General features: G+C 43.9%; 1 protein-coding gene and 1 long non-coding RNA gene across 3 annotated transcripts in view; one reads left to right on the plus strand and one right to left on the minus strand.

The window, feature by feature from the left end:
• The window catches only part of LOC135388853 (uncharacterized), a 203,483-nt gene that overhangs the window by 35,873 nt on the left and 143,563 nt on the right, over positions 1-24,047 (plus strand). The gene's annotated exons all lie outside the window — the stretch shown is intronic.
• LOC135388851 (hemicentin-1-like) overlaps positions 1-24,047 on the minus strand; it is a 381,823-nt gene that overhangs the window by 29,642 nt on the left and 328,134 nt on the right. The window contains exons 6-8 of one of the 2 annotated variants that reach the window (XM_064618697.1): positions 17,618-17,908; positions 15,599-15,907; positions 3,999-4,295 (exon numbers count right to left, since the gene is read on the minus strand). In XM_064618697.1, the coding sequence (XP_064474767.1) occupies positions 3,999-4,295; positions 15,599-15,907; positions 17,618-17,908 (897 nt within the window). Of the gene's footprint in view, positions 1-3,998; positions 4,299-15,598; positions 15,908-17,617; positions 17,909-24,047 lie in introns of both variants that reach the window. The other variant, XM_064618696.1, reaches the window with a different exon arrangement.

Genomic DNA, 24,047 nt, shown 5'->3' on the forward strand with positions numbered 1-24,047 from the left:
CTAGGAGCGTGCTACGTGGTGAAGGTCACTTTTAAGAGTGTAGTGCAGAACGTTATGTGTACCTTCGCGTTGGCGTCTGGTTGGGTTCTGCAGTTCTCAAATGACGTACCAATGGATAGAGGTATCTGGATGACGATACGTCTACTCGCCCGTATCCGAAAACAAGTGCGTTTTTGTATTAACGCTGCACACGTTATGAAGGAGAAGTAGTGAACAATAAATTGTAAATAGAATTACGAAGCGTAGAAGAACAATATTACACCTATTACACCCGTAACTAAATACCTGCAGATAGGAGTTCTTACCTCCTTTAAGTCATTAAACTAATACCCTAGTCAGACGGCTAAGCTAAGTCTGTTAGCCGAACGGCCGTTACTTCGCCTCTAGTCCAACCATCGTTTCGAATGACAGCGTTCTCTGCCCTGATTTGTTGAAAATGGGAGGCGTACACCTTTTTTGTTACACTTATGCAGTTCATAATTGCCACAAAAAAATTCAACAAGCCACGGCAGAGAACGATGTCATTCCAAATCATGGTTGGACTACAGGTGAAGTAATGGCCGGTTCCGCTAATGGACTTAGGTTTGCAGTCTGACTAGGGTATAAAGTTGTGCCTGGTGGATAGGTACACTGTTAAAAGAGAACTTCACCACATAGCACCTGTTAGCCAACCATCATTCCGAATGATATCATTCTGTGCATTGATTTGTTGAAAATGGGAGGAGGCGCCTATCTGGGACAGATTATCTTGCCCCAGATAGGCGCCTCCCCCTGTTTTGAACAGATCATGACACAGAATGATATCATTCGGTATGATGGTTGGCTAACAGGTGCTATGTGGTGAAGTGCTGTTTTAACAGTGTACACACGTACTGGCTCAATGAGTCAGATACATTTATGTCAGAGCCACGAGTTTAGAAAACGGGACAAGAAAAAAGAAAAGGCAAGAAGAAGGGCGCTCCTACAAAATAAAATTTGCATAAGGTCATTTTCCATGCGCTCACCGCGCGACTTCTACGCCACTTGTGTTCTCCACCGTGAATCCAGCGTGGACGCAGCGGAAGATACACCCTACATGTGCCGGAAAGACGTCATTACCAATGACTGGTCCTACACGAAGAAGTACAGGGGCCATTCCTGAAGGCGGCCGTCGAGTGCCGAATAGGAATGAGAGTCGCAATGCGGTCGGAAGGAAATTGTTCGTTTCCCTTTCCGGTCGAAAAACGAATTCACAGCCACCATAAGAGATAGATAAAAAAAATAAAAGAGAAACGTCATTGAAGTGACCACGCGAAATGAGACTAGGACGGCTTCGATTTTAAATTCACCAATTTGTTTTTGAGATGGGGCAGCTCAGCAGTATTATTAGCCTTGTTCTTCCTCGTGCGTTTTATAACATGTCTGAAGTGATCGATGTGCGAGAGAAGAGGAAGGAGGAGAGGAATATGATACAGTTCGGTATATAAGTCACGAAAGAAAAAGGGAAGGGAGAAGCATTTGCTTCCTTTTCGCAATCACAAAGGTTTTTCAAGAGGGAGGAGAAGGATATGGATAGTGCTGAGCGCAGAAATTTTAGGGTGCAACGACAAAATCATTGACTAGGTAGAGTAGGTTATGAACGATCTGCAAATTCGTTTCGTGGGCATTGGCGTGACTAATAACATTGGAAGGGGTTGAAGACGAGGGTCGGTCTCGGGTACTCATTGCAAGCGGCAGCATGCGCACAACCTTCTTGTTCCGGTAGCTCGATAAACACTGACAAACGTCGAGGAGACCGGGTATTCTTTTGGCTTCTGTCGTACACTCTATGATAAAAACGTTATTTTTTTCAAAATTGTTACATCATGTAGCGCACCCGCCAAACAATATTTCGTGAACGAAGGCTGCCGTTCATGCGGCGACAACATTTTTAGCGCAAACGAAGTGTAAAAAAAAGTGTGCGTATGCAAGCCAACGCAGGAGCCAAGCGTAATAGCCAACGAGATAATAATACAAAAGTTTTGTTGAGTCATCAGCATCGAAGACATTGCGATTCATAATTCATTCTTCTAATTAATTCATTCTTCACCAACAAGGGGAAAAAATTCGGGCGGGCTCAGTCATGTTCTAGCCAGAGTGTTTTACATGAAAACGTCACAATTTTCGATTCCTTTGCTTCTTTGAGAAATTTTAGTGACAGAAATACGAGTCTTTACTCATTTATTCATTCCATTCATTAGTCATTTATTATTAGAGGGTAAGGGCTCGCTGTGCGCGCCCGCAGTCGAATTTGCCTCCGCCGCTAATCCCCTTCGCCGCTCCCGTAGCTTTCTCGATCGCTCGGTGCTGGACTTTGGGCGCTTTTTGAGTTCCTCTCGAGCCACCCTTTCTTCTGGTTGCCGTTTCCTTCGATTCTGATCATGTTTTAGTTTCATATATGACGATATTCTGGCAAAATTTTGATATTTCAAGTGTAAATTCATAAGAACTTTGTTATTGTTGCTGAAGCCGATATCGCTTAAGGTCCAGGTGGAACCTCTCGAGCGCATTCCAACGACACCTCGATCGGCGTCCTAGCTTTATGCGTTCGCGAGATAGACTACCCGCAAGGTACGCGTACCACTATATTTCCGTCCCTCTCGCACGCACCCGCCACGCCCAGACCAATGACCGCAATGACCAATGACCTTGTTAGCTGCAATTTTACACGCGTAGTGAATCTGGATCTAGCCGGTTGGTAGCTATCGGTTTATTACTCGCCAGGTTATCGTGTTATGAAATTCGGCATAATTTCGTTGCATCGTAAATTTTGACCTGGCTACCAAACCGAACTTACAGACGTTTTCACGTCACCAACAACAACAACAAAAACGAAGATAGCAGCACAATATCTTGGCCCAATATTGGACCGATATTGGCAATACTGGCAATATTGGGCAAACGTGTTGTGCTGCTTGGGATAGACGTGGGCCATATCACTTCCCAATTGTGCTGTGATCATTGCGTGTGTACTTGTCCGCTTCAAGTAAGCTGTTGTCGGTATAATGTAGCTCCTTCGCAAGAACACACCCATTTAAAGTAAGATAGGGTTGAAAGATGGCCTAGTTGATAACTTGACATGACCAAGGTGGAGCGAGAGACACACACAAGAAAAAGTTTTTCCCTTGTGGTTGTGTTGTGCGTGTCTCTCGAACTACCTTAGTCATGGTAAAATACATTTTTGAAGTGCATCAAAAGAGTATGATGATGATGATAAAGTGCGATATGACCCGCATTCAAAAACACTGATTTCACGTATGATACCGAGCCTGCGCCTGCGTCTCGAAATTTGTAGCTGGAATAGACATTCAGAATCACAAATGAGTGACTTGATACTAATGCCAATACGCGACAGGCACAGCGGGTCCTAGGAAATCTATAAAACTTCCGTCAAGATCAGGATAATTCGTTCTAACCATGGAGCTAACACTGGTCGACGAACAGCACTGGTAATTCTGTATTATAATTTGCACTCTATTGCAGTGCACTAATTGTATACATTACACTATGCATGGTGATGAGCAATGACGACCGCGATGAAATACCCTAATTATCTTCACCGAAATAAAGTTGTTGTGATAAGAAAGCGATGTTATGACAGACTGCGACTTTGGTAAGGGTGATGAGATACGGAGTCGCTTCCCAAGCAGCACAATGTACTGAAAGTCGGGTGCAACAGGGGTGGACGGTATGTGTCTTATCAGTGTTCTTTAGTTTCACGAGTTTGTTCAAGGCCTTCCGCCTACCCGTCCACCCCTATTGCACTCGACTTTCAGTACATTTTGCTGCTTGGGTTCTAGGCTATGCTGGGGGGTAGCAATGTCGATATTACTACTGATTTTAATCGCGAGCTCAAGGAAACAGGTGATGCAGTTTACTTTCAAGTAGCCGAAGAGCTGTCAGGGCAACACAGCACGCTAGCACTGGCACATGTGATGAAAAGATAGAGGTTTGAGAGCATTATGTGGCTGGTTTCTCACCTGGACTGACTAGGCTCCGCTCGAGGGGCAGAGTATAGACTGTCATCTCGACCGGTTCGCTCCTCCCATTCGCATTGATGCCGTACAACGCCATCCGATAACGAGTGCCCGGCCGGAGTGAATGGACACGGAAGCTGGGATGACCCGAGGTAAAGTTGGTGACGATCGGCGTACTCTGGCCATCATGCAGTTCTAACAGGAAGGTCTGCTGTCCAGGGACACTACGCTGGCAGATTACATGAAGGCCGTCAGATGTCACCTCCTCTACGGTGCAGTTGAACGGGGATACAGGTGGTCCTGCTGGGGAACAAAGAAAGCGAGAGTGATTAGGAAGAGGCATTAAGGCATTTTTGAATGAATGAATGAATGAGTTTACTGTGCCTAAGAACGGCCAGGGCAGTGTGCGGAAGTATTTGAAGAGAAATTATTGAGAAGAAAATTGTGGTGGCTCGAGACGTCCGTGGATTATACGCGAGACGACAGAGCACGCTATACTCGCGGGTAGCAGCACCCATTCAGGGGGAAGAATCAGACGTTGTGCTCGCTGCTCGTAGTTGCTTCCGCTCGCTCGTATTTCTACCGAACGATCGCATAGGTGGCAGCATAAGTAAATACAATATCGGCAATCAATTTAATTTGGAAGCAAAACTCTTCGAGGTCATACGATAAAATGCATAGTGCTCTCGACATACTATTTCGAAATGTGTTTTTCAACTGCGAAATCAATTAGATCGCCGAGTTTGAGACAAGTGTTCCTCAGGCAGCGCATAGGGGCTTTATGATGTCGAAACAGAAATGGCGTTCTCTAAAATATTCCGAGCGATCTGAAAGCTAACGGAATTACAGTAAGCGAAAAAACCTCGGTTGATAGTTCGAGACAAGAACTAGAGAACAAGACAAAGACCTGCTGCCACGGGCTCAGTCCGCCGTTTAGCAAAGGTGTGCAGTCTTGGTATGTGTAGAAAGTCGAGCACGCTGGTCGGAGTCGAGGACGCCCTTTCACCTCCTTCCCCACCAATGAATTATGTCCTTACACCAATGAAATTGCGCTTCACCGCGACCAGCTGCGACAAAATATGTAAACCGGAATCAATTAATTACTGCAACAAATGACCCGCTTTGGTTGCAGATTTTTCTCTAAAAGGTGTCCGTTGAAGGTACCAAAATGGATAGTACCCATTTTAATGCCGACAGCGCCCTGCTTTATAAGTTATGTTTTGTTTTTACGAAATTCATTTGAATTTTTATTTAAATAATGAGCGCCTCCCACTCAATCACACGGTGCGCAGCTTGTAGGCGGTATCGGACAGATACTTGTAAAAAAGACAGTTCGTCGATTGGTGCACCCGTTCCCGAATTATTTAGCCCCGGGATTTAACTGAGACAGCCGGTATAGAAGATTAGCAACAAAGCTTAGCATTGCTGCAGCACATTGCAGCGGTAGTATATCAGGACCGCCGGAAAATTAACAAAGAGCCACCTGCCGGCGATCTTAGCTTCTACTTTCCATTCCAAGGTGTAGGGCCCTAACTGTGGGGGGATATGTTTGTTAAAACGAAAAAGAGGAAGAGGAAAGGTTAGTCCTAATTGATTTTCCTCTTGAACTATGGAAAGACAGGTGAGAGCCAGATACTGGAATCCGCGCTTGCTTCGTAAGTTTTCTTTTTTTCCTAAAACAGCAAATAATGCAGAGTAACGGCTCTGAGAAATATACACAATATAATTCAGAAATTGTGCGTGTACAATATCTGATGGGAACGGAGCGAATAATTGCGAAGCTTAGATATAGACGCCGTTGAGAAGAACCGCCGAGAATATCCTATTTTCCAGGCGTTCGACTCTGTAGAACTTGGAGCAGCTAACGAAGTTAGCTTGCGGTTACTTGAAATTTTGCGCGGGCCTTTTTCTTTTCTTTTTTTTATCTCTCGCTGCTCATAATTGAATTGCGGTACTCGTTTGAGTTTCTTAGGTCTTTGTGAGGATGATAAAAAGGCATTGTTAAAAGAAAAGGCGTAGGAGCGCAAAAAGAGGAAGGTAAGAAAAGGAAAAGTCTGACCGGCGAGAGATATCTCTGGTTGCGTCAAAGATTGAAGCGGATGATAATGGTAAACGCGAACAACAAGAGAATATAGTGTTTCTATTCGAGTCCTTATAAACCCAGGGAAAAGCCCAGACAGCACAGCCGGTGACAGGATTCGAATCTGTGTCACCTCCCAGTCTCGGCGTGGAAAGCGACCATCCTAATCACTATGCCACGGGTCTCTTTTCACTTCTAGTAGGCTAAGTAAGTCATTACTTGCAACAACAATTCTTTCGGTGTATATTTGTAATATCTATGAAATATTAGAGCATCCGGCGCGCGTGGTAGCTATGCTTGTGTACTGTCACTAAGCTGATTGTTACACTAGGTAACATTATGTAACTAAATCTACGCTTAAGTACGTAGGTCGGACGCAGGTTTCAATACGGTGTTTTAGCAAACCGTTGATAACGTGGCTTGCGTTGAACCGTATCCACCGGGACCAATCAGTGGATAAGGTTCTGAGTCACTCACGACTGCGATTGGCTCCGATAGGCACGATAACCTTACCAACACGACAGACGCTCGTCCTGTCTGTTCCTACGTCCCTTTGTCTTTTCCGTCGTGTTTACTTCATTATGAAACCTTACCAGCGGCTTGCTAAAACTGCCTAACGCGTTTGTTACGTTTGAAACGAGCTCGAGCTCGAACGTCGATGTCGTTAACTTTGCGTCAATTTCCAAAGAAAAGACGGAAGTCGAAAAATACGGGGCCCTCTCCGGGCGATTAACATATTTCGAGCATAGATCACGTGATTACTGCAACATTTCGCTCGCGTGTGGCCGTCCGGGCATGCTGCCGACACCGTAAATCGCGAACTAGATCTCGCAGTAGCAATTGCATGCCACCGAGGAAATGCAAGTAAGCAAGCAGGTTGAAAACAACACAGAAAATTTCCGTCTCACATTTTGCTAGAAACGCGAAACCTCGGCGACGAGAGCAGTCGCGGCAACGAGAGAGAGAGAGAGGGAGATAAAAAAAGTAAACGCTAGGCAGCGTGTCTCATAAAAAGGGAGATATACGCACAGGCTTTTCTTAGAAGAGGCTGACACGAGCAGCATTTTCAACATGCAGAAGTTAGGAGGTAGATGTAAGCTATGGGGTTTAAGATGACGCGGGTAGCTTTTCCAGCTCCTGACGAAGCTGCGATAGGGTATCGCTAAGTCCTTCATCGTACTTTTCTTTTTTTTTTCAGTCTACCACATTTTGTTTATCTTTCTTGTTGTTGTACGTCAGCACATAAGTCCAGCATTTGCGCTCCATTGACATTTTGTTTAGTTTTATTTTAGTTTTATTTTAGTTTTATTTAAGTTTTAATCTATGTGGGGTACAAAGTTTGGGTCGCGCGTCTTTAAAGAAGGAACTTTGCTTGAAGCCTGCTGCCACTATTGAACGAAATTTTAGCTTCATATGCGAAAACATGACAAGAAAAAATACATCTGATAGGCAACAGAAAAAGAAAATGGTCGTGACTGGTTAAGCTGTGATCCCTCTCCGGATGTAGGTTTTAGAAGCAAGGGTAATACATCTTCAGTCGGATGAAGAAAAAATTGCAACGAAGTGCAGAAAAGAATAGCGAAATTGGGATGAAGGAGGATGAACTCCTTCTTTTTGGCTCGATCGAGCTTTGTCTACCACAACAAAATCCCCGCTCTGAATATTCTAATAAAGAAGCTATAGAAGTTGCGGCTTAGACGCTGCGGCTGGAAAATTTATGCCGTCGTTTTTTTGTGGCCTCGAAATGAAGTCATTGGAGGAACACTTTAAAAGCGGCGCGCCTGTTCTGTATGTTTGATTCCTAGTAAGGGGATCGAACACCGGCATCTCCATCACGGACAAAGCATGAGTGAGCCAAAGCGTCATGGAGTTCGTCCACTAGCTGGCCTGCATTTATGCCGTCTTGCCAGAACACCGGGGAGTCTGGAATGTGTACCCTTGGGCTTGGTTATTTCTTTGGTTTTTGGAGAAGAAGAAGAAAACAAGAAAAGGAGAAGAAGAAAGATGAAGGAAAAGATGAAGGAAGAGAAGGAGAATTAGGAGAGGGAGGAGGAGAAAAGAAGGGAAAGAAGAAGACAAAGTAGGGAAAGAAGAACAAGGAGATGAAGCAGGAGAAGAACAGGAGAAAGAAGACGAAGACGACGACGAAGACGACGCAGACGAGGACGACGAAGAAGGAGACGCAGACGAAGGAGAAGAAGGAGACGCAGACGAAGGAAACGAAGAAAAAAGAAAACGAAGAAAAAAGAAAACGAAGAAAAAAGAAGACGAAAAAAGAAGCGGAAAAACGAAGAGGAGGAAAGAAGAAGACCAAGAAAAAGGACGAGAAGGAGAAGGCGAAGGGGAAGAAGAAGATGAAGTCCTTTTGTGGACTAGGTACATTGCCATAACGACTGAGTCCCTGTCAAGACTAAATGCATGGGAGTGAGTGAATGTCAGAGCGGGAACTACATTTCACGCTGAATTAACCAAAATAATCTGACTGTGAAATGACTGATTTGTCAAATTATAATATGTAATTATGACATATATAGGGCAGTACTCTTACTCTGTATGAGGAAAATTGATTTAATTGTATTTCGCTGTTTCATTAAATTCCCGCAGACGACATATTTACATAGGCGGTTGCATTCAGGGGACCATTTGTGGACCATTTATGGTGCTGAGGAGTAAATTTCATGATCCGGGGACTAAAACAGGAGAGTAATTCTAATCTAGGGGTGCAGCAATCGTAATTACCCTTCAATGTACTCTTTTTTTCCCTTAGAGTGTGCGCAAATAGGCCATGGATCAACTCTTTGAATCCTGCAAAGACATGAGCGACGGACAATGTCGCCCATGCACACGAAACGCCATGGGCATGATCAGTGGGCATTTGATGATCATTGACAGGTGGTTGGGAAACGGCTGACCCGCTCTTGCCCTGTCTGGTAACGTTCCAGACTGGGAAGCTATGAGGACGCGGATTTCTAGGGCGGACGTTGCGTAATCACCGTTGCTCGGCTGCTCGGCGGACAAATTATTCAGGGCTGCTGAGCACTGATGCGCACTCACCTGAGTTACGCAGTACGGTTAGGTATTCATTAGGTAGTCGTATCCTAGTGTATTCGTTCAGTGAAATCGTTGAGAAAATTGAGTTCGTTATTTAATAAGGCTGCTAATTTTTTATAATTACTGCATATGTTACGTGATGGCGTACGAACAACATCAACAACAAATGCGTGATTGCCGATATCGGAATGAAGATGTGTGTGTGTGTGTGTGTGTGTGACATTATATGATTGAATATCAATTGGCACACACTGCAGACAGAAGACGTCTGACGAATATAAAACGTGAGCTGATACAAAGACGTAGCAAGCAAGCGCGCTTGTTTGCCAATGCCAAAAAGTAGTAATTCCCCATGACTACCAAGAACTTTCGCCTATACACAGGGTTAGCTGACTCTAAAATAGAACCGACAAGTCCACAATGGTGTTGTAGCACCGTACAAAAGGTCACGCGAGCTGATGAGAGATTGGGTGACAGAGTTTATGTAGGACAAAAGTAAACAGAAAAGAAACGAATACTGTCACAAAATAACAACTTCGTACCAACGTGCGTAATTCTGCCCATCGACGTGTCCACGGGAGTGATATCCATTAGGAAAATTATGGTCGGTCTGTGTTCAATGCCACTATGACTCGCTTGTAAAACTCGGTTGGGTGGTTGGTAAAATAACAAGGGGAGGTTGAATTCGCGCAAGCGAATTCTGCTACTGCCCCCCCCCCCCAAAAAAAAAAGGAAACGGTACGATTGCACCACAGAAGGTGCGAGCGCACCGCAAAAGTTCACCGGGGCGAGCGTCTCGACCGCGACCACGCAGGACCGACCGAAACTCAATCGTGCTTACCTGACTGCGTAGTTTGATTTTCCCACCATATATCTCTTATATTAGCGCAAACGACAAAGTTCTGGCGTATATATTCGTTTGCTTTTCCTCGACGAGACGGTCATCCTAACATTTACTTGTTATTAACAGACAATGGCTTGAGGTATTGGCACAGCCCACATTAAACGATTCTTTATCCCACGCGCGGTACCAATGCAAGCAGTGCGGACGTAATGGTATTTGTCATGTAATCACGTATTAATGTACAGTCGGAAGGGACGACTGAAAGCTATCACAAAGGAATGCCTCTCTATTAATGCCGCCACACGTTAGGTATGCAAATGAGGTATTCTGCTTGGGAGAGCTGACAATGCGGTTCGCCACTCTGCCAGTGCCGATTGTGCAGGTGATGATTTACTTAGTAGTACGCGGTGACTTGCAAGGAAGAAATGAATCCTCAAAATAATTGAGGTATAATAATGGGTAGGTATAATGACCTCTAGGTATAATGTCCTCTAGGTATAATGACCTTGTGTGCAGGAAAAGAAGGCAAAAGAAAAAACAAATACCGAGTTTCTTCTATAACGTAGAGGGTAGCGTACGGCTGGAAAATAACCCAGTTGCTTTATGCGATGTAAGTGCACTAACTCTGATTCCTGAGAACCATAATGGCCATATTTCTTCATAATTTTCTGTGTCTCCGCTGCTTCTATTTTTCTTCTGTTTGTTTGTTTGCACTTGGGAATAGCAAGCCTACATCGTGGCTAACCTTTCCGTTTTCTTTTTCTCTTATTTTTATCAGCATTAAAGAACCCCCCTCCCCCTTACAACCTGACGACCATCGCCACGCCACATACTTTTTAAGTCTGTACGTTGTGGCATACACATTATTTCGTCATTTCTGTTATTATGTTACTGGATTTTCTTGTGACCTGAGGTTTCTCTTCTTGTTTATTTGTTATTTTTTTCTAATGCACAGCCACCTGTGGTCATTACATTGTGGACACTCTAGGCAGTCTGCGAAGCTATCGTTGTTATCAACAACGTTGTTTTTGCTGCGTGTATGACCAACACATCTGTCATATTCGGCGGTTTAAAACTGCGTACTCCGCAGATAAGCGTACTAAAAACAGCTCGCTAAATATTTGCATCAAGATTAACAATAGCAACAACGGTTTACTTTAATGATGATGTTTGCTTCAGGTAATTTGGTGAACATATAAAGATGTGCCTCACAAGTCCTCGGACCTAGGCGGGCCTGCTATTGTTTGGAATTGAATTGACTGACAATAAAATCAAATAACAAATCAAATCTAATCAAATCACAGTGAGGACCGAAGTCGTACATTGTCCAGAAAAACAGTGAGTTCTCAGAGCAGAGCGTTGGTGAGCTGGACTTGATCGTAGGTCCAGCAATTTCGTCCTGTTGAAATGGCGAGAGAGTCTAGCGGATTTAGAAACACTCAAGTGCAGTCCTGAAAGCTTAGAGGTGCGCGCAACGCAGAACGACGTGACCACGTGGCGACGTTACTACAGGGACGGCAGCTTGATGGGTCCACCTGTCGCGAGCGGTAAAGTAACTGAAGCACTAAGAGCGACGTTCAGTTGCACCCGATCACAACAAAACCTGTTTGTTGCGAAATATGCCAATCCCGCTGTTGCTTGTTTGTTTGAATGAAAAGAATTCTGTACATGCCGCGGTGGTTATAGCTCTATAGGAGTTATTGCATTTTTGTGTACGTATGATTATACCAATGTATACGATGACGAACACTACACACGTTGTGTGCCTTTCACCAATATCGTGCGTGACCAGAACAGTCTTTCTTGACTGATGAAATGCTTAGAGTGCGCACCACGTCGTGGCAAAGGAAGGTGCGAATAATAGAGAGGGTGTAGCTCCTGTCCGGGCGGGCTTTGAACTGCTACGGCCCCATACGTGGCGCTGCTAAAGTCATTAGTGGCATTCATTAGTGGAAACCACAAGATTGCTTTTGTCCGCTCAACCTATTTTCGTTCTTTAAACTGCTATAAAGAAAAGAAGAAATGGAAGGGCATTGTGAACATGCAATCGTTTGCCCATTTAACAGTACGAGTTGTTTGAGTGGAGTCGTGTTGCTAATACGGCGTTTTTTCTCTAAAAATTACAAAGAGGAACGTGAAGGACCCCTTTCTGGCACTAAGGAACATGTGCCACAATATACTGCTCGTGAGACTCGTGTGGTCTCAGGCAGATCGCCCTTTCTTTTCGTGACGTCGCGTCACGTGTGATCCGTAAACAATATATCATATTGCTAAAACCCCCGAGACTAGGGAACGCTTTTTAGCCATTCTTTCACCGGTTATTCGTAAGTCGTTCGTCGCTTAACTATATTTGAACTAATTTTCCCGAAAACTACCGCTAGAAATGTTGAGAATGGTCAAGCGCAATGGGTCACACGGCTATTGAAACGGGGAAAACCACCAATATTTCGGCGACATCTCCTTGAGTTGAGCTCAGTGTCCTTGAGGAGGGAGTAAAACGCACACACACACAGGAGTGAAAATTGTAGATCACGTGTATATTTTAAAACCTGTTGGATAATACACGCCTGTAACTATGATGCAACGTTCTATGTTGGATGGACGAGCGTATTCGTTCACTTGCGTCTCTCTTAAGGACATAAGGAATATCATTTTCGATCCTTACTCGTCATGTTCTTTTACGTAATCATTCTGAAGTATCCTCACGCTAAGCGGAGACAACATCTCCATATTTTTTTTTCTCTCTACTACGATCGTCATCGAGAACGGAAGGTCTCAGCACGTTTCTCTGGAATAGCCTTTCTTTATATTAAACAACGTGTACACAAAAACACCGCCGTTCTGCTTACAGCTCGCGTCGAACCACCAATACGGAGTGCGTTTTCTTCTAAATTCGTACAGCGTTCTTGTTCAATGTTCAACGGTATTACATGCAAGACGTTTACCAACACTTGAGTTCATTTAGCCTCAGTAATAACTTTTGCAAGAGCTCGGCTCTTGTGTCACGGCAGTGTGATCGATGGGATTTCATCGACTTCGCACTATTGCACTGCGGCGAAGGAACCGGAGACGACGGAAACAAGAGACAAGCCGCAGCCGCAAGCCACGCTTTCGTTGTCTCCACTTCCTTCGCCACAGTCCAATAGTATGTACCAACCAGCCCAATACATATGATACGCCACTATACTTCATTGACCTACTCCACGTGTGGTGGACTGGGTGAACAGCTAACCCCGACATCTACAGTGCCTCTCCGCGTGCAGTATCTCACTTGATACGTGTTATATCACGTGTTCGTGCGTGCGTGTGTGTATGTTTCATAACTTCATTCCCGTCTCGCTCACATATTAACCCACACGTACTGAGTTAAGAGTATCGTAATTCCAGCGACGAAATACTTCATCCCATCGCCATGCATGGTTGTTGTTATCGAACACTTCATCGCGTACCCATCACCGACATATTTTCGCAAAGAAATATGAACTGGTAAGGTCCATCCTTCACTGCACTTTGCACGTAATAATGCCTCATTGCCCACATTTGGAGATGCCTTCGATCAGACTGCAGTCGGCAGTTTTCCAGAACTTCCCCCTTCCCGGCCACAATAGCTGACGACTTTGGCTCACGGTTCACAAAGCTTCCGTTCCTTGGTGGACGTTGGTCTGACGGAATCGATCGCGTAACGGGTTCCGTGGGCGACCAGCTGTTTCACACTGGCCAATGAAGCAAGCTGTCGCCTGGAAAAGCTTTGAAAACGTCCCCCGTTTGATCTGTGACAGCGAGCAATGAAATGTCCCTGTTTACAGCATTGATCGGAGCCAGAGGGTGCCGTATAGTATATGTGTTGTAAGACCTCGAGAATGCATTTCGTTCGTGCTCACGGCTTTGAATTGGTTAGTTTTCGGGATACAGATGAGAGAGCCGTTAATTCACCGACGGTGATGGTGAATTAACGGTGACATAAGGTCGTGCCGGTAAGCCGGTAAGCCGACGGTAAGCCGTGACGGTGAATTGCCGGTGACGGTAAGCGGTGTCTTATTCCCAACGCACATACGTCCTAGGGACACATACTCTAAAGAAAAAGAAAAGAAAAAGAAGAATAAATTGGGAAGTAGTTACAGCTTTCTGTTCCCTATACTGCAATTGGTCCCTATTTTAGTCCCCTGACCTCGAAAATTACTCCCCTGCACTGCAAATAGTCCTGAAGCTTCGTGAGTCCTTTAGTCCCTTAGTCCCTGAAGGCAATGACGTGACCAAGTTAGTACACCTTGAACAGGGGAAAAACAGCGCTCAAAAACTGGACAGAGAGAAGAGACAGCGTTCGTTGTGTGTACGTGTCTGATCTCTCTGTCCAGCTTTTTCGCGCTGTTTTTTTCCCTGTTCACGAATAGGAATAGATCCTTGTGCTGCTTAGTCATGATGAATGTACATCAACTACCCCGCCTCCACACACTCCTTCACGAACAGTGGTTGTGGCAATAAATCTGGTCCACAAGAGGAGTAAATTTACTCCCCTTTGTTTAGAGTACAGACAAATGCTAGAAAAAACATTTTGAGCTTGACGTGTGATTAATACATCTTTTTAACTCTATTAATATAGCGCCTGCCGTTACCCGCATTCGAAATTGACAGTCATGCAGATGTGCGAGATTAACTTTACCCGTCAAAGCAATACACATATTTGCTGTTTTGGAATCGTTCGGAATATTTTTCTTCTTTCAGTCAATCAATCGGAATCGCTGTCATACTATGCGGCCAACTACACATTATACAGCGACACTAAACAACTGCTGCCCGTTTATGGCTTTTCTAGATAGCTAGTAATGTAGATATTCGACGCAATTTTGACTCGTCAACAAAGTTTACTGAGCAATGCGTCCTCGCAGAAAGTGTCCTGCGATCTGGCATATCTGATCATTGCGAGCAATTTGTCTCCCTTCTTGGTGCGTTATCGGTGATGCCGAAGAAAGTGCGAATAGAAAAGATCATATTCCACCACACTTTGTAGTGCAATTAACCTAGCATGTTTAGCGTTTTTAGTATTGTGGTTCTCAACTTACACTATGCTACAGATCCCGAGTTCAATTGAGCAAGGAACCTACTTCTACTGCAGTACTAAAGGATAACAGGCGTACTTATGTAGAAGTATAGGTGTGCTGGAGATTGTCAAGATCGCGGAAGCCCAGTTGAGTACCACTGCAGCAAAGTAGATCGTCTCGTCGTCACAATCAAATGGTAAACATTTTCCCTGTTCCCTTTTTCTTCTTCATCTAGCTGCGGATTAAGCAGTGTGGTAATGCACACTTTACTTACCATATATATAACTTGAAATTAAAAGATATATATATTACAAAAATCTAGAAGTAACTAAAATATTTGTTTTTCTGTTCTTTTGAACCCGTGAAAGAGACTCTTTACAAAATCTACTCCAGACGACGACGAGTGACGTCATTTAATATAATATGGAAGAGAGAGAGAGAAAAAATAGAGGACGATATCATCAGCGAAGTTCACTGAACCTGCTCTAAAGTAACAGGTTCAATGCCATACAAAGCAAATGCTTTTTAATGATTCAACATGAATGATTGACATTCAACATGAATGACAAACTTTTCTTACGTGACTGACCTACTGGGGTGATCTGGAATATACAGGGCTGTAGGCTGTCGCCAATGGAATTCCTCGCCAGGCAATACAGGGTACCGTAGTCGGCGTCAGTCTTTGGAGAGTACATCAGGACGGAACGCAGAGGGTCACCACCGGCAGTGGCCGACATATTGGCGGGGGCCATCTCATAATTTCGATGGGCCTGATGAAAAGTCCACGAGAAAGTGACGTTGGCGGGGTCCGCATCCACCTCACACGACACTGCGATGGTTTCGTGCTTGGCTGCTGATTGCGTTAGCTGGCGTCGACCGATGCGACACACGGGGGCATCTGCAATTATTCAAGGGAAAGGAGGAAGAAGATGGTCATAAGAAAGGTTGAACGACGTAAGTTAGAGGCTGTAAACTAGTGCATCAGTTTTTGTTTGTGAGCGGGCTGCCCAGAATGTGTAAAAAAACCTGAATCATCATCATTATGTGCACACCGAGACTGAGGAAGTGAACTGGGTTAGAATGCCGCTAACGGCTGCGTGACCTGCGTGACCTGAGTGTTTTTCCTGAGTTGTTCTCTGCACCTGTCGGCACAGTTTCCCAAAAAGTCGGCCCAGAACGCACAATGTCCCTCGAACGACAGGCCTTCATCTCAGGAAGCGGACCATTATGAAATGTCACCACCCAATCAACAACCACGCGACGGAATTGTTTGCACCCGGCAGCGACGAGACAGGGTAACTCTGTTGTCTGATTTGAAAAGCGATGAAAGTTCGAAAGTACACTTAAGGCCTTGTGTTTTAGGGTTAAACCCGGCAAAGCCCGTATTTACCCCCGATTTGCATCACTGCAGATCATTGATTTACCCCCGATTTGCATCATAATGTAGAACACAGAGTTTTAATGCAGTTACAACTATTGATATCTGTGCTCTGTGTAAATCGTGTTTGGTGCCCGAATTATGCAGATGTGCTTATTTTGCAAAGCTGCATGTTTTCTGGACCTCAAGGTGAAGTCGGGTGCGATTTTTTATTCTATAAATAGGCGTAAAAACGGGCATTGCATATATAAATACAGATCCTATCTTGTAATACAAAGATCGGAAGTTGCAGCCCCGCTGTATTGTCCCATGTATTGTGGGGGACACGGTTAGCTAAAATAGCCTGTCAGTTCCCATATACCAGCCGTCCCATATTACCTCTGTTGCGCTTGAAAGTGTTGTGCCAATATTGTAGTTGAAGGTGGACCATGTGCTGCACCTGTTTATTACTCGAAAGAAATAGTCTTGCAATACCTGGAGATTTGAGACGAGATAAACCACGGAGTGCTGATTTTAGACAGCCGTTTCCCCTACAATACATCGTGAACAACGTGAGATAGTAAAAATTAAATACAATATAAACATAAAAACAAAACAGTATGGTTTCCTTGGTCTCTATGTTAAGTGCTAACGGTTGGACTGCTGTACAACATTTTGGGATTAGGAAGCTAACCTAGAAAATTAACATAACTATTAGCTTGTACTCTGATTTCCTGGCGACTTCCATATCTTTTGCATACTGTTGCGACATTACACGTTAGTAGCTGCACAGGGTTGGACAGCAACAGCAACAATAACAAATGCATGTAATGACAATGAATGCAGTTTCGAACTTGATTGAGTTTTTTTCCCACTCGCGTCTGGGCGTATGTGTCTCACAAAGTGTATATATTTGTATGGGTTTCTCTTTCTTCTTTTTTCCTTTTCCCCACTCTCCTTTCCCTTCGTTTGTTTTACATATAATGAGCCCTAAATAACACGTCCTAGAGTAGCCAGTACCGAGTAGTTTGGGACTAACATCTCCATTTTTTTCTTTTACCAATCAATGAATCAATGAAGGTTCAGAGCGTCAAACTCCCGTACCTCTGAGCTTTCTTACCTACCGTATAAATCACTTCAACGCCGAGCTCGGTAATTTGCCATATTTCCACAGTCTAGACGTACAAAGTCTGATTCTATAGGAAGCAAAAAAAAAAAAAAAGAAATAAAGAAAAGAAAATATGCACTCACGCAACACCCTGAGCCGTAAGCGGTTGCTGTGCGCCTCGCCCTCTGAGTTTGCAGCCAGGCATGTGTAATGTCCCGCGTGAGTTCGGTTGACTCTTCTTACGGCCAGGGACTGGTTACTGATGATGATCCCGTGCGCGCCGTCGGCTGTCAGCTCTCGTCCATTGAATCTCCATGACACTTCCCGTACCGGGGGATTGGCGCGGACGCTACATTCGAAATAGATGTCGATGCCTTCTTGTATGTTGGAGGGACTCAGGCCGCTCCCCAGACGGAGCTGGACGATTGGTTTATCTGGTTTGGAAGGGGAAGAAGATACGGTGCGTGAGCAAAGGAAGAGCATTCTGTGAACAGTATTGGTAATCAGACGAAGAAGCTCAAGTCAGCAGCAGGAGCAAGACTGAAACTCAGGGATGAGTGAATAAAAGTTTGTAGCGTTATTGCACGTATTGTATTGTATATCGTTTCGCGAGGCGGTCCACGTAAGGTATTTGCTCTGACAAGAAGAGGCGTTTTCTATTTAGAGGCGCAGCGCTAGGCAATAAATCTGATCAGCTTTTCGAAAATATCCGAGGACGTAACTTTTCATGTAGCCTTTTGAAGAAGTAACGCAGGAACTGAAACTGCGGTGCAGGTTGTTGCTTCACACGCATACTGCACCCATTTTTTCTTTATTCACATCACATCACATCACATCACATCACGCATACTACGCTGTATTTGCTTTTCGGGCTTATGAACTCCTCGGGGATTCGTGTGAGTGGGACTTCCATCTTCAATACCGAAAATTATGTAGATTTGGTGCTACTCGTCTAAACAATGAGCAGTTTTTACGTGCGCTTTGCTTTTGAATTTCCACAAGTCCACGCTCCCACAAAGAGAAAATAGAGCGATCGGGAGAAACAGGCAACGTGACATATTCAAGTTATGCGCCTCAGTCCCGTCCATCTGTAAATTTTATCGGTAACGACTGTCGTCCTTATAGACTTTGAAGTACAACATCAACAACAACGATAATAATAATAATTAGGTAAGTGCAATTTGCACAAGTGATGTACCTGGCGATAGAGATTATTTGGCGCAGAAGCAATGCTAGTCAAACTTGCAATTTTGAAGATGAACGAAGCATTAAAACGCAAGCAAGCTACTGTAACGATGTTGATGGTATCATTTCATTGAGCTTGTGGATGTGGTAGGGACAGGGACACAAAACACAACTTCCCTGTGTATATGTGTTCCTGTCATTGACACCGCCTCAAGGTCAAGGAAATGATACTACCAACATTCCAATTTAAGTTTGCCTTACGGAGAGCGTCGCCGGCGCCACGAATGTCAGTTCAATGTCGAAAGTTCAATGTCAGGTCAGGTGGAACGGCCTGACTACGCGAAGCTTTGTTTTGGCCATAATCATTTATTGCGCCCCATGCCCCCTTTCTTATAGCGCCATGTTGGTACCTAAATGGTAAAATATGTTTTTAAATAGTAAAATATGAGATTGCATGCTTTACTGTTTAAACAACTTCTGTGATGTGCAGGAGGAGTCTTACGCCTAGTATGATCAAACGTTAGGATATCGGAATACAGTAAAATAAATGAAATTTGTGACCATGTTATTTCAGTGTACCATTCAAGGAGTGCGCACGTAAATGTGGTCCTTAAAAGATAAGAGTTTCGCTAGATGCTCGCGTGATGCTAACTTGGGCACCCGGAGTGACCCCAGTCTACGTGCTACATAAGAACAATTACCGGAGCAGACTGCGCAAACGCTGTTATCGTGTGCTGAAAGTAGTCTCGTTTTGACGTTCAGAAACGACTGTACTCCAACACCCTGTGCTTTTTTGAGCTACATTAAAACTATAGCACTGTGCTGAGCAATATAAACAAAATTAATGGCACCAACTGAATTCCATGGCAGCTTCAGCTTGGCATTCCACGTCGATAAGGTTTTCACTTTTGCCTACCTTTCCATAGTACTAGAAAAATAAGTCTCACTCAGAAGTAATATCCAGGTTCCTGTAGGACGATACCCGTAAGTGGGGAAAAGAGGAATGGCAGCGCAATAATTCGCCCGTGTCTGAGCTGCCAAAGCAATCTTTGCCTTTCGGATGCGCCGTAAGCAGACTCTGCCCTTATATAGCATCGGCATTCCTTCCTATAAATACTGCATTTCTGTCGTCATATTTCACAGAAGTCTACTTTTCGTTTGCTTCCCATATCCCATGATGGAGAAGCGGATGCCTCGCCAGCTCAACAGGGAGCCATTGATCACTGATTAGTGTCTTCCATGGCATGTCAAAAGATTGCCCAGAGTCCGGGCTTAATATACGATTGATTCAGTGTCAAGTAGCCATCTGACTTACTTGGAGCGCATATTCGTGTGCTGTTCTTCCCTCCCTTATGCAACGGACCGAAGCAATGTAATTGTATTTTTGTAAAAAAAAAAAAGAAAAAAACTTATTGCATAAAGGATCATTGGTAGCAGCATCATATACAGGGTGTCCCAGAAAACGTGTCATTGAATTATAATAAAAAAACTACACCACCTAGAGTCATGCGGTCAACGGCATTTGTTCTTACTGGGGTTTTGCCACCTCATCAAGTGAATGTCGTGTAACGTAAGTTTAATTATGTAAACTGAACTCGGAAATTTGCCTAGCAAATGTCACTTTTTTACACCACCAGTGTGAAGAGCGTGTCTAATTTACTCAAATTAATGATAATTGACAGGGATATTCAGGAGCTATCACATCGGAAAAAATAGCCGAACATCATGCTCTACGGAGGCGCACAGAATAGCGCACGATGAATTTTTCAGCGCAATCTTTGTCAGTCCGACGAAAGGAGGTTGGAAACCCAGCCCACCCCGGCATCGCAGAAAGAGATAACGCAGGCATGGCTTATCACGTACGTCTTTCGCTGGGATAATGCTTTCCTTCTCCCAATTTTAGGAACTGTTACTTTTTCTACTATCACTCTTTGGGCTGGCTTCGGAACCTCCTTTCGTCGCACTGCGAGCAATTGCGCTCAAGAAGACATCGCGCGTTATGGTCCGGTGCTCCGAAAAGCATGATATTCGGCTATTTTTTCCGATGGGATAGCTCGTGAATATCACTGTCAATTATCATGAATTGGAGTGAATTCGGCACGCTCTTCATATTGGTGGGGTAAAAAAGTGACCTTCCCTTGGGAAATTTCTGAGTTCAGTTCGCAAATATTTGCATAATTAAACTTGGGGTACATGACATTAACTTTACAAGGTGGCAAAAACCTAATAAGAACAAATGCCGTTGACAGCATGACTCAAGGTGGCGTAGTTTTTTTTATTATAATTCAATGACACATTTTCTGGGACACCCTGTATGTATACCTATACGTACTTGTTGCCTATTTCATGTGCTGTGAGTATCACTCATAGCAGAAACAAAGAGACGACCATGTTGGTCGAGGCACCCAGGGGTTTCTGAATATTTAAATGTGTAGCAAGTCAGACACAGTTGTGACGTACGTATCTTCAACGAAACACAGGGTTGCGGAATATGGACGTACGTAAAGGTAGCTTCGCCGCATAACCGCTTAACGTGTGACAGAGCACGCTTTACGGAATCCTACCATCGGCGGTGCTGTTAGCTTTTTCCCAGGGCTGACTTGGCATACTTCGAAGATGGTTGTGGGCTGACTCACCTTCCATGAAAGTCTTGTACCAATTATTATTACGTATTATTTTATGGTTGTCCTTCCCTGAAGTCTGGTCAGGAGACACACGACGCCCTTATTTTTCATTCCTTCGTGCGTCCACATCTGTGCACTGCTCTCACCACCAGTTGCTTCACAGCGCCAACACCGAATAATAATAATAATAATAATAAAAATCATGCCGGTCGATAGAAACAAAGCGAGGCAGCGAATTACGGCGACAGTTTCTTATTTTTCTACATTTTCTCGAGAGCAGCCGGTTCCTGATTTCACGCAAAAGTATAGAATACTTCTCAAGAACTCGTTGTCAGAGATTTATATATAAAAAAAAAATCAATAAAAACGCGAAAAGGCTACCACTCGCTCATCCCCTGTCACCCTCTGTCGTCGGGCTCTGATGAAGATTGATTGACATTGGAATTTGTTCGCTGGCACTCTCCCTCCTTGATCCTACATGTGGCACGCGTGTTAATTAACGAAAGAAAGATAAAAAAAAGCGCAAAATGCCAGCAAAAAAAAAAAAAAAAGGAACGCACAAAAATATATCCGGAAATTATCGGCACTTGATGAAGACGGTTTCTCCAGCCTAGTTTCGTGCGCTTCCTCCAGATTAGACTCGCTAGATTAACGCTTCGTTTATTTTTTATGTTAGCCCGTCTGTAGTCAGGTAACTATCCGTACTTGTTTTCAGATGTGTTTCACGCTTCATTTAGATTTTTTTTGTGTGAAAATCACATTTTTTTACACTCTACCGTGATGGTGCGTTGTTCCCCATTACAATTGAGTATTTTTTATGCAATTACTTTCATTGGGTATGTGATGCCTGTGCAAATGCGACAGCTGTAAGGGTTTTTAGGAGAAACGTTACGTGGGCAACGTGTGACGGGTACACGTCGAGTACAGCCGTGTACGGTGATATTAAATGGGATTCGAAAGGGCAGTGCGGGGGTTTAATTAGGTTATGATGCTCCGAGTTAATCTCCTACCAGTAGAACTGCGTCGAATTAATGCCTACTCTCTTTTCAAAAGAGAGCGGAAAATATCATTTGTTCCACTTGTAAACATTCCAACATAGGTCTAATTCTTTATTGATTCGGATTCATATCTGCTCGCTTTTCCTGAGTGCGCAATGGTTAACTATTGACAGTTATAGTCATTTTTGTTTTGTTTTTCTTGCCACACAGAGTGTTGGATACTGTTCGTGTATTTATCTTTGGATCTGTGTCACAGGCTTCTCCTAGTAGTCACACATTCAATGCTGCTTTTTATGTATTTTTTGATAAAGAATAAAACATCGTATCATCTGTCGTTATTTCAAGAATATAGCCTATCACGTGGCACAAATATGTAAAAGAGAAACGTTGCTCCTTTCTAATTTGTGCATACAGATGAAGTCGTAACCCTCCTAAACATTACATACCATCCTAAACCATATATATTTTTTTTTTTGCGACAAGTGCCCCTTGCTTTCTGCTGCAAAGAATGCCATAATTTTGCTAGTCGCCAAAGCTCTCGTGAACAACAACGAATCCATTGTGTTCTCTAACCAGCATATTTTTTTATAGTTTATTACCCCTCGTTTCTATGTAGCTTAAAGCAAGTCCTTTCGCAAAAGCTCTCTTACTAGTTGGCACCGTGTTAAAAAATTGCACCATAATTCGTGCCCCTCCGAGGCACACACGACTTGCTGCATGTACATTGCATCAAAATGCTATAAGCCCGCTGCACTCTACACTTGGTCGTAACGGTGCTCCAAATATACAATTCCAGAAAAGGGTACCGCGTATCCTCGATTTCGTGAAGCATATATCCACGACCCGTCCTATAAATAATTTGTTCGCAGCCAAGATGGCGCTACTGCGGGATTTTATATTCATTTCAACTTTCCTCGGCAGGTTGTTGCAAAATGCATGCTTTTCGGCGCATACACCCTGAGAAGAACTCTTACCAGGCACACCACAAATATCTCGGTACGAGAGATTTTCTTTATAGCGCAAAGTATATTATTCCAATCTTCCTCTCTTCCTTTCCGTTCGTTTCTTTCTTCTTCTTTTTCTTTTTTTAGACGGGAAGACGAATACGACTGGATGACAGAACGAGGCATCTTCGGTTGGAAACACGACGCCTCAGAGATGTTTTTGAAGGTATTTTACTCAGGTTGTATTTGATGATGAATGTTAGATACGTGTTTGTGGAGAAAGTTTTTGATGGGGATGGGGCTGCCATTTCGAACCCCTTCCTTTTTAACGGGTGCATCATCGTGTTTACGCTGGGACTTCTTTCTTTTCTTTTTTTCTTTTTTTTGAGCAGAGGGTGCAAATATTAAGAGTATTGGTGCGTGAGGAGCAGCAGGAGGAAGTTGTTCTTGTTATGCTGCTTTTCCTTGGAAATCTACGACTAGATTGAAAAACGTATGTTCGAAGTTTGTTCGTGTAGAAAACTTGCAAATCTTTCTTGTACAGGCACGCGTTCTCAATTTCGTCTTGGTGAGTGCGCTTCGGATGCGTGGTTTCCTGGAGCGTTCGCGGTGTCTAAAATATCTTGCAGAAGGATGTCCGCTGTACACGCTTGTATCCTTGAAGTGTGCTTCCAAAGGGACATTTGAGGCATACTCGTCGTGCCGCACGTTTGGAAGTTGTGTCGTCCTGGCTTTACTGGTATCACGCTTCCAGTTGGTAATCTATCGCTGCATAACTGCTTCTTTGCTAGAAAAATAATCGCCCTCAGGTGACTATCTAGT

Source organism: Ornithodoros turicata, chromosome 3 (assembly GCF_037126465.1).
Source record: "Ornithodoros turicata isolate Travis chromosome 3, ASM3712646v1, whole genome shotgun sequence".
NCBI classification, from domain to species: domain Eukaryota; kingdom Metazoa; phylum Arthropoda; class Arachnida; order Ixodida; family Argasidae; genus Ornithodoros; species Ornithodoros turicata.